Source organism: Adiantum capillus-veneris, chromosome 3 (assembly GCF_014529385.1).
Source record: "Adiantum capillus-veneris isolate H3 chromosome 3, ASM1452938v2, whole genome shotgun sequence".
NCBI classification, from domain to species: Eukaryota; Viridiplantae; Streptophyta; class Polypodiopsida; order Polypodiales; family Pteridaceae; genus Adiantum; species Adiantum capillus-veneris.
This window is the reverse complement of record NC_140933.1, coordinates 132,186,950-132,197,487: the sequence shown is the minus strand read 5'-3', so window position 1 is coordinate 132,197,487 and position 10,538 is coordinate 132,186,950. Positions and strand designations below refer to the sequence as shown.

The 10,538-nt window shown below is 41.8% G+C and overlaps 2 protein-coding genes across 2 annotated transcripts; both read right to left on the bottom strand.

Annotated features, from left to right (window-relative positions):
* Positions 1-324: 324 nt before the first annotated feature.
* LOC147461730 (uncharacterized) lies at positions 325-4,630 on the bottom strand. The gene is made up of 6 exons (XM_086509192.1): positions 4,160-4,630; positions 4,001-4,055; positions 3,856-3,888; positions 3,457-3,560; positions 3,354-3,394; positions 325-3,243 (listed from the first exon to the last, which is right to left on the bottom strand). The coding sequence occupies exons 1-6, from the start codon at positions 4,189-4,191 to the stop codon at positions 3,143-3,145; spliced, it is 366 nt and encodes a 121-aa protein (XP_086365318.1). The 5' UTR covers positions 4,192-4,630; the 3' UTR covers positions 325-3,142.
* Positions 4,631-4,768: 138 nt separating this feature from the next.
* LOC147461729 (putative protein phosphatase 2C 57) lies at positions 4,769-8,996 on the bottom strand. The gene is made up of 4 exons (XM_086509191.1): positions 8,596-8,996; positions 8,243-8,401; positions 5,794-6,005; positions 4,769-5,552 (listed from the first exon to the last, which is right to left on the bottom strand). The coding sequence occupies exons 1-4, from the start codon at positions 8,692-8,694 to the stop codon at positions 5,039-5,041; spliced, it is 984 nt and encodes a 327-aa protein (XP_086365317.1). The 5' UTR covers positions 8,695-8,996; the 3' UTR covers positions 4,769-5,038.
* Positions 8,997-10,538: the final 1,542 nt, after the last annotated feature.

Below are 10,538 nucleotides of genomic sequence, written 5' to 3'. Positions count from 1 at the left end.
AAAACTTCTCTTCTAGTGTCATATCATGAACTACACAAGTAGCGGTCTTATTCATAATGTAAATACATGTAGCAATAGCCTCAACCTACCCGCAACATAAATTGCTAAAGAATATTTTTCAGCTACCACTATTGTGCAAACCTCTTTGCCTACTTTAATATGGTATTTTCAATGTTAACCACTTTCCTAGCAAAAAAAAAAAAGTTAGAGAAACAATGTTACCTCTTTCATTTTAATAGAGAATACAATTAGGAAATAATAAATTTATCCTTAAATGTAATATTTCATGAATTCTCATGAGTATCATTAAATTGTACTTTCAACCTTGATATCATCCTCTATGGCTTATTATACTTGAAGTGCTTAGATGGATGTCGCTCAAGTTTACATAAGCTCGAAAAAGGTCACTCGAATTGTGGAATTCCTCACAAAAGATGAAACTACGTAACAATTATGGTTGATTTAAAGACTAGCAAGACCTATAAACTTTTCTCATTGAAGGATGGATTTTTCATGCATGGTTCACGACTATGCATAATAAAGAATTTGTGTGAGAAGGTTATGTATGAATCATATGCACTTCCTTAGTTTTGTAATCTCCTTCAAACTTTCCATTTAGTTTAGGGAATGGGGATCCTAAGCAAAATTGAGCTACCTTCCACTTTATCTGTGCATAGTTGAAGACAATTATGATTTCATGGGTCTGTCGTCGAAAGTCAAAATTTAATTTTGATGTATTTTGAGCTTTATCATGGCCAATCTCTCCTTAAAAATGACTACACTATAGAAAGAAAGCACATCTCGAAGGACAATGAGGCATGTAAGGAATTGCGTTCATGGTTAAGTGTCAGAAGATGAATACCACTTTATAAGTGCATGAAAAATTTTCTTAAGATTTCACAAGAATTTTTCAAAGCTCCAATGAGTTCTAGATTGATCCAAAACAACTAATACAACTTAGTGTGGGTTTGAATTGGAGGGAAAAGTGGGTAGAAGAGCAAATTGGATCTGGGAGGGAAAATTGGATCCCATTAGAGTTTGGATGAGGATGTTGGTGAAGAGCTAGGTGATGCAAGGGCTGGTCAACGGTGGATGATTGAGGATAAACTTTGTGAGATATGTCATGCCAAGCTAGTGGCATTTGCATTGAGCAAGAGTGGAATTGGACATGAGAAGTTGAGGGACTAAGGCAAGAAAATGGTGGAGCTCAAAGGAGGGCTCGAACGGTAGTCGGTTGTCCACAATTGTGTGTGACGAGGAGGCGTGAGCCGGATTTGGAAAGTATGCAAGTTAATGTGAAGCAAAATAGGTGGAGTCCATACTTGTTCCAAGTGGTAAATGCTAGTATGTGAGACAAGCTGGATTGTGCTGATGGAGTGCGTCTATAAAAAGCCAAGCATAGGAGGCTTTGCAATGTATAGAGATTCCAACCATGAAAGGGGTTGCTGGGTAGTAACATTGAAGCTTAGTAAGTTGGGTCAGGTGTGGCCATTAAGGCAGGCTTGTATATGCAAGTGTATGTTGATGTGGGGATGTACCATATGGACCCTTGAGGAGGGGGGTTGAGAGAACATGATTTTGTTCTAAAATCTAGAGGCCTACTTTTGCTTCCAACTGTGTTTTGCAAAATTCTCCATTAGAATCTCAATATATGTTTGCTTCGTAAAAGTTTGGTAATTTACACTTGACCAAGGGGTGGGCCATCCTTGTCACTATATGGCACAGTTCTATGGCTCAAAGGGGATCTAGGGCCCAAATTTGTGGGGGCGAGGCGACTTTAATCTCGACCGTCATATCATCCAATGAATTGGGGGTGAGCTAGGGTGAACTAGGAGCGGGTGAACTAAAGGTGAACTAGGGGCGGGTAAACTAGGGTCTGATCATGTGCCATGCCAACATAGACAATGACGCGCTAGCGTGGTGGTAGGGCATTCGTGTGGCAACTAAGAGATCACGGGTTCGACCCACTAGGAGGTGAACTAGAGATGAACTCAAGGAGCCATTTTTGCCCCTATTTCACCCCTAGTTCACCGAGTTGACAGACCGCTAAGATTGCATTGTGATTCCCACTTCTTTTTCCCACCATAGATCCCCCCTGGCTGGAGCCGTGCCATATAGTAACGACGGTGGGGCATGGCTTTTGTTCTTACCGAGTTCGGAAAGACACTACTCTCCACCATTAATTTGTTATGGCATTCGATTAATTCGTGCATCTTACAGCTTTTCAATATATCTTACCCTATCTTTTTAAACATGAAAATGCAATAATGGTAGGCAAATCTCTCCTTAATGTTAGATGGCTTCAAGATGCCACCATATGCCACCATAGTGACCACATTGGGAGAGAAGCCATACAGCGTGCACTTTTCAATAACCTATTCAGCAATCAAGAGAGAGAATCGATTTTGGATGGGCCCACAAATCCCATCTCTTTTGACACTTAACTCTGTACATGCCAATTTCCTATTTCCCACATCTGACCCGCTACATGTTCTCCATCGATCTCCACCATATCCTTTCTTATCCCATTCCTAATCTAACCCATCTTCTTAGGTTACCCTCAGTGGCTCTGGACATGCTGTCCTGGTGTTCGTGAGCCATCCATGTTTGCCACCCCTACCTATCGTTGCTCTACAAGCTTTGTGCAGCCTCAAGGACCCCCAAAAATCATCTAAGCACATTCCCACATCAACATTTGCTTCCATAGCCAGCCCATACCCCCGGCCCAACTCAATCACAGCTTCAATATGCTTTTTCCTTACCATCTCTTTTCATGGCTGGCATCGAGCCCACTTCTTAACATGACAAAGCACTCCTATGCTGCCATTGCTGAATCCCCAAACCTTACATACCAGCATCCCACCCAGGACTCCACCTGGCTAAGGCATCCATAGTGGAAACTTGCACTGCAGAGAAGGAAGAGTTTCTGGGAACCGATCTTTCATTGCAATGTAAATCATCAGAGCTTAAATCATTGCAACGCAAATCATCAAAACTTGCAATTGCTCCCACACAGAAGGAAGAGTTTCTGGGAACCAATCTTTCATTGCAACGTAAATCATCAGAACTTGCAATTGCTCCAACACACGACTCTTAACATATTCTGGTCATTTGTATAATACTCAGGTGAATGATCCTACCATTATCGTTGTCCATCCATGCTTTTGTGGGCTCTTAAGGTGATCACACTGCAAAGCTTGTCCTGTCTTCTCCCAATAGTCAGAATACAACCTTCACCATAACCTGTGCATAGCATTCCACATTCATCCATAAACTTGCTTTTAAAGCACATAGATCACTACATCAGGACATCCTGAAAACACAGATAGACATGAGTAACGAGTCCTCTTCACCTCTGCGATCAATTATGCAGTTACTTGCAGTGAAGACGGTCCTGGCTTACTCTGCTGCACATGATCACAAGCTACACAACGAGAGGACAATTGGTGATTGCACTGTAAGCACAAAGCAGTCGTCGTAACAATCATCTCCAGCGAAACAAATTTTGCGCTGTCCTCAAATTTCTCAAGTTTGGAATATCTACTTCTGCCACAACTCACCTGCATTGAGTTTCAAAATGTATCATCATTTGTTGGATTGAAGCTCTCAGATCAATGCTGCCAACATCCTTTGGAAATTGATGTTGCATTGTCCCGCATCAAATGGATTGGCTTTATTCAAAGAGTGCACAGTGACTCCCATTTTGGAGCTAGCAATATTAGTAAATTACAAATTGATTCAAAACAAGTCCTCAATCAGTAAGACGACCAATGCTCAAGAGCCTCTCGGTCACCTTCAAGCATCACTCAGCATTCACTGCTGAAGCCACACACAGATCCACTCAAGGCCAGAAACCTTAACCATCTGCACAGTTGGCCTCCCATTTCCCTACAGGACCAATTCACTCAGGCTACCAGTGCATTCTGGAACACATATTCGGTACATGCATTCAATGAAAAATTTGAACGTCTCCATTAGACAGTAATCAGCCTCCAACAACCTGCACTTTGGGCTTCACCATCTCTGCCATCAACAGCTCCACACGGCCACTGAGCCTGCAAATCCCACATGCACGGCACATGTCAAAAGTTTACCAATGGCAGGATGAAAGCTACGAATTGATTCAAGGCAGGTCCAAGGTCAGTAAGACAGAACTCACCTGGTCCACACTTGTTGACCTTCCACTTGCATGCAGACACACAGGTCCTCCTGAAGGGTCTGGTTATCTACTCGTATCTCTCTCTCCGTTGCAGTTTGCTCAAAACAATGTTGGTTAACCTTGTTTCTCTCCTTGTCATTAGCAATTACAGTTATTTCTATGGTTCTTCTCAACCAATGCCCAAATTACACACATGACATAGATACAACAATCAATACAATTACATGAAAATAAACAACAATCCAAATACGACATATATGAGAAATCAGTAAAATATGCATCGAAGCGCCCTTTTGTGCCAGTTTTCTAGGGAATTTTTAAAAACAATTCTTTTACTGAATGACTGATGGTTGATGCAGCCTTGCGGCTTGCAGTTCAACATGAAAAGACAAATATCATACTCTAAACAAAACCAAGGGTTCAAGCTGAAACTGCCTTGCCCACAAAAGGCAATTATGTTATCCATTTTCACCCAAAAAATCCCCTGGAGGAACCCCATAAAAGATGAACTAACAAAATGAATCCAGCACTTTAACCGGAACAAATTGGCCGCATTTCATGGAGCCAAACCTTCAGACTGACAATGTCATTAGAACAAAACAAACGAAGGAGGGCGCACTGCAAAATAACCCATTATTCATAAAGCACTGGAGGGCTAGCACCAATGTTATATACATTTACTGGAAGAATCCTGAAAGCCTCTCATTACAAGATGTTTTATTCAAATCGATAGCTTTGCCAGAACCAAAGGGCAAAGATTATAGCCTTGTGAAGTCAATGTGTAAAACTGAACTGACCCTACACAATTAGCTCGAAACCTTCTCATAAATTTCAAGCTATGGTTGGCCATAAATTGGTGTATTTGAGTGAGGCCTACACCTAATTTTCTGGATAAATCTGCCTTCTGGCCAAAAACCTTGGAAATAGCCTTGGGGGAGGGTTCCTCTGGAAGCAGACTACAACCACCGTCAGATTGTCTGACGTATTTCTTCTCAATGCCTCATCGACAAGCTCATGTGAGCACTGCTCTGGATCATTGTGCTGCTGCAGCTTTCTTCGAGCAAACCCAACAGCATTTTCATTAGTAAAAACATCCCAAAGGCCATCACAGCCAATTATCATGAACTCATCATCCTCTGTGAGGACAGCTCGCCTCACTTCAGGCTCGGCACTGAGAGGACAATTGACACCTTTCAGCCCTTCTATGTGCCAATTTCCTAATGCTCTAGCTACACTGAGATGTCCATTTAGATAGCCATCATCTATAAACCCTCCAAGAGCTTCAATGCGGCTCCTTTCTACATTAGGTTTGTGATCCCTTGACATTTCAATAGCTTTCCCTTTCCTACATAGAACAGCTCTGCAGTCACCAGCATTTGCGACAAAAATTTCTCTGCATTAAAAAACATTTCGAGTTAGCTAGAGTTAAACCAGAGCATAAATTTCTCTTCATTAACAAATGCTTCAAGTTAACTAGCATTAAACCAGAACATAAATTTCTCTGCATTAACAAATGGTTCAAGTAAACTCAAGTTTAACCAGAGCATATGTTTTTCTGTATTAACAAATGGTTCAAGTTAACTAGAGCTAAACCAGAGCTAAACAGAGAAAAAAAATTGCTCAAAGATACTAACCTTCCAAGAACAAGTACAGTGATGGCTGTTGTACCAGAAGACAAGCCTTCGTTCACAGAACAAGCTTCTGCAAATGCTGCATCAGTCTCCAGGAATGCATGCTGGACAGCTTCCTCAACTGCTACAGGAAAGGCAACATCGCTCACAATATATTTGAGCAACTTTTCCTTCACAAACTGAGCTGCATTCTTGCCATCGTGCCCATCAAACACCTGGCAATACAAGACGGGAAAAATAATGACCCTTCACATGCGACAGCTAGTAAACATTGAGAAACTTAGCAGTAAGAAGTTGGCTCTGCTTTAATAAGAGTGAACAATTTGACTTAAACTCATTACAACCACTAAAAATCTGCAGTGCCTTCAGAGGTAGACTTATGATGAGCACACTGCACCATACCCGTGTGAGGCATTACATGGGACATAGGCATTTCCACATCCATGTACCCCTCAAAGTAGGCATCTGTTGGAAAGTCAAATTTACATAGGTACATCATAGCAATCTTCAATTTGATGACGCTTGGATGGTTCACTATACAAGTACCTTAAAGAAAAAATGCTAAGAAATTTGCTTCTTTAAACAAGGTAAAAAGTTACAATGTCCTACATAAGAGAAAAGAGAGAGAGAGAGAGAGAGAGAGAGAGAGATGAAATGTTATATTAACGTCTTCAAAAGCCCAAAGTGACCTATGAGACCAGAAAATTACAATGTGGTGGATCTGATACAAAGTCAGAGTAACAAGATGACAAAATGACAGAATGACAAAATAAAATACTCAGTCTCTTGAGAGAGAGAGAGAGAGAGAGAGAGAGAGAGAGAGAGAGAGAGAGACCCACTACTCAATGTCCCTCTGTAGAAATATAAATAGGCCTACATATAATAAGACGATGCTTAGCTAAAGCCCGTCACACAGAGAGAGAGAGAGAGAGAGAGAGAGAGAGAGAGAGAGAGGGGGGGGGGGGGGGGGGAGATTAACTAAGGGGGGTTCAGATGGGCGAGTGGTAGAGTGGGGGCATCCAGCTGGGCAATTTTGATTGGCTGGAAAAAAAGCTAAGCAGCTGCCAGGTCCACCATAGCGCTGGTGAAACGATAGAGATGGGTGGAGTTGAGGAAGAAAAACTGTTTCCCTCGTTACCTTGCCGTGTAGCACTAATAGACAAGCTCTCTCCGACAGTCCACAAGAGTTCCATGCTTTACTAAGGCCTTTATGTAGGCCAATAACCGACCAGTTACAGATGTAAGAGAGAAAACGCGGAGATGAATAAAGTCAAACCATTCTGAGCCTTGCATGTACTTTGAAACTCTTTTCCTGCCCTGCAGCCGCTGGCTTTATATTTAACAAAAATGCATCAAACCTTGCATTGACGTTCAGAAAAATACACTAGCCACACAATCTTCCAGTATCTAAAGCCGTTTCTCCGCTACTGAAACGAACACCCAAAAAATTCTCAACAGCTTTTTGAATGTTCCCAAAATCCTTTTCGCAACCCTGCTAGAGTTCGGCATTGCCATCTCCCATGACATCTATAGCTCAGTTAGAAGCATTCTTGAGCATTTTCTCCCTTTATCTAGAGACGTATCAAGCAGCCAAATGTTTGGGAAAACACAATTTGATAACCATATACAATTCTTTCCTATGAATTTTCAAAGAGAAAATTTTGGCAATTCAAGCTACTTTTCACATTCACACTTTTTTTCTCAAACTTTAATTTCCATTTCCTTATCCTTCTACCTTTTTTGCACGCTGATTAAGCCTCAAAGTCATATTTGTTTCACACCAAAACATTTGTGTGAGTCTAAAAGAATAGTTTGAAGCTTAAAACTAATCCTACATTCACTAATTATGATTTTTTATAACAATCTACAAGACATGAAGCCCGTAAATTCTAAAACAATGCTTTTTTTCTCCCACTCATTGGCAGTTATCACAAAAGTGCAAACAAGTTCTGTTTAAAACGTTACATTTCTAAAATCATTTGAACACTTGCTCGTCAAAAGCATGACTTTCTTCATAGCACATATAGACTCAAGTAGAATGACAGATATACCTAGATAAATTGAGAAAAGCCCAAATTCACCTGTAAAAAATTGTAAGTTATAGATCATTGGATTCATCCACAAGACAATACAAACATCATCATACTACCACATACCACTAACTTCTCTGATGCAAACTGTAGTATTAGGTACCAGCACATGCTCATACACTCTCCCCAAAACATACACACACACAAACATACATAAATACTAAGGTCTGCAAACTGATTTTCTGCTTCTGTCATGGCTGCGCAGATGCAAGGCACTCAGCCATGGTGAAGCCTAACACTAAACAAAAATAATAAAGGGGGCAATTATCAATTATAGCGACACTTCTAACAGTGAAGCACACCCGCAGTTGCTTGCACACCATGAAGCAATTAAGGCGGAAAAAAAGGGTTGCCACTCTCACCCCATAGTAAGATCCTGATGTAGTTCCCGCGGTTTGCGAACCCAAATACTCCACCAAATCATCTATGAGAACGTGCTCATCTTCCATATTCTGCCGGGCACCGATGTCATACCACACCCCTGAGCGAACACAGGGTCTGAACTCAACAATGGAAGAATCCTGCCAATCAACATGAGAAATTATGTGTTTATATACACCAACTAAACGTGTTTACTGAATACCCCCCAAACACACCAAAAAAACACAGACGTATCAGATGTGAACTGTTAGCCTAGAAAGCATGTGCAGAAACATTTTTCATGGATGGCAGTTGAACGACTGGATGATTAATTCAAAGGTAGTATTGAACGAACCTGGATGCTGAGTAGCTGATGCAGACTAGCCTGCCCCGACACCATCTCCACGGAGTCTGCAACACTTGCAGGCTGAGTTACTTCTGTAGCGGCTCCCATCTTGTGAAGCCTGGCAGTGCATGAAGGAAGCTCGGGTGCACTTGCACAAAGACACGTCCTCCTTGCAGAGGGCGATGATGGAGAGACTGAAATTCCTATCGTTGCAACGAAGAAGGAACGAGACAGAAACCCTGATATGAGGAAGGAGGGAAACCCTAAACTTAGCCTGAGGAGAGGAGGCCAAAAATGGTCGGATCAAAGAAGGAAAGCGGGTTGCGAAACAGAAGAGACGATCTGTTCGAAAGAGGAATGTGGGAAATGAACGGGAGGAGCACGTGGCTTGCTTAAAAGGAGGAAGGAATCGTCTGTGTGTTGACCCCGGCGTGGAAAACCCACACGTCTTCTCCTCCGTTCCGGGAACAGCTTGAGCACTCGGGAAGCTTCCTTATTGGAGGTTGCCTTTCGATCGATGTATGCCGCGTGGCAGAGATCGAGAGAGAGAGAGAGAGCGCTACACCGACCAGTATCAAAACTAGGGTGCCTTGTAAGCTGCATTTGAATTTTGAATTGAGCTACACTCTGCATAGGAGGCTTGAGCAAGGTGGCATGCATGCATGCATGGTGACACTTCCCCAAACAAGGCATTATGAAAAATTTGTTTGAGACTTTGAAAAACTACATCTTTCATTTGCTCGGGACTTTTTGACGGTAATGACAGCTCAAAAGCCACTCTAGCCTAGAAGGCATGCATAACACACGACTATTTCTTCGCGGGCGGCGTCATCTAGTAAGAACCCAAATTTAATTTCTCACATCTAACATGATTGTCGTGCAATGTTAGCCATCAAGCCAAAAACACATTCTAGCACTGGAAAAATATGAGATGAGATTGCTAAGTACATTCATAACTTCCACAGAGCTACAAAATTGTGGAGTTGATTGTTAATCCTCAAGTCAGATAAATTGTTCTAGCTTCTCACTGAAAAACACTACATCATTTCGAAGCGCATGGCCATATTCCAAAATCGATTTCTCATTTCGATAAGTAAAGACCTCGATGTAGTTGATACACAAGCATAACTCGAAATTTGCCACCACTGCCAAGTGGGTCTTTGTCATAATACTCAAAGATACAACCAGACTATCAGTTGTTGCAGGAGAAGGTTATGCTCTCTTCAGATATATGCAAAGGTAAGGGTGCCCACCACATTCATTTGATCATCTTAACCTTGTCGATTTCACATCTGTGTACATTTAACCAGCTACACTGAAAGCACGAGTTGGTTTCACTTGAGCTACATCTCCTTGGACTTGTTGCATATTCTCGAACTTGCCTTGGCCATACTCATATGCAATATCGCTCTTTGCATACAGGCCACCCAAAAGGCCATTGGTCCAATTGATCTTGTCCATAGATCAAGAATTGCAAAGCTACATTTCCAATCTCTGAGCAAGCCACTGGTCACTTCTCTTGCTTGCTAAAATGGCCTCTAGAACATCACAAATCTAGAATAGTACCTATCGCTTTTCTCACTACATATATTTGGAAGTAAAACAAGATATCTAAAAGACTATAAGAAAGCACAAGATATCACACACAAAAAGAATAAGGTGCATACAGAATATTTGAAGGTTTGCTTCCATGCATCAACTTTTCTTGGATGGCAAGTTTGGATGTGAGGCAAAGGTACGTTTAGCTCACAACACAACAAGCGCGCGCGCACGCACACACACACACACACACACACACACACACACACACACAGAGGAGATGGGGGATGCAAGCAACCATGAGAGAAGAAGAGACTGGCGAAAATAACGTGAGTGCAAGCAATTGGGGGAGAGGCAATCACAAAGAATAGTGAGTAGAGGCACTGAATAGCAAGGCAATGGAAATAATGCCA

Coding starts and splice junctions, on each gene's coding strand:
- LOC147461730 (XM_086509192.1), bottom strand. CDS start 4,191: ATGCAAGTGGAAGGTCAACAAGTGTGGACCAG. Junction 3,889..4,000: donor TGGTGAAGCCCAAAGTGCAG/GTTGTTGGAGGC, acceptor TTGGTCCTGTAG/GGAAATGGGAGGCCAACTGT. Junction 3,561..3,855: donor CAACTGTGCAGATGGTTAAG/GTTTCTGGCCTT, acceptor AACTCAATGCAG/GTGAGTTGTGGCAGAAGTAG.
- LOC147461729 (XM_086509191.1), bottom strand. CDS start 8,694: ATGGGAGCCGCTACAGAAGTAACTCAGCCTGCAAGTGTTGCAGACTCC. Junction 8,402..8,595: donor ATCAGCTACTCAGCATCCAG/GTTCGTTCAATA, acceptor GTTGATTGGCAG/GATTCTTCCATTGTTGAGTT. Junction 5,553..5,793: donor ACTGTACTTGTTCTTGGAAG/GTTAGTATCTTT, acceptor TTTTTAATGCAG/AGAAATTTTTGTCGCAAATG.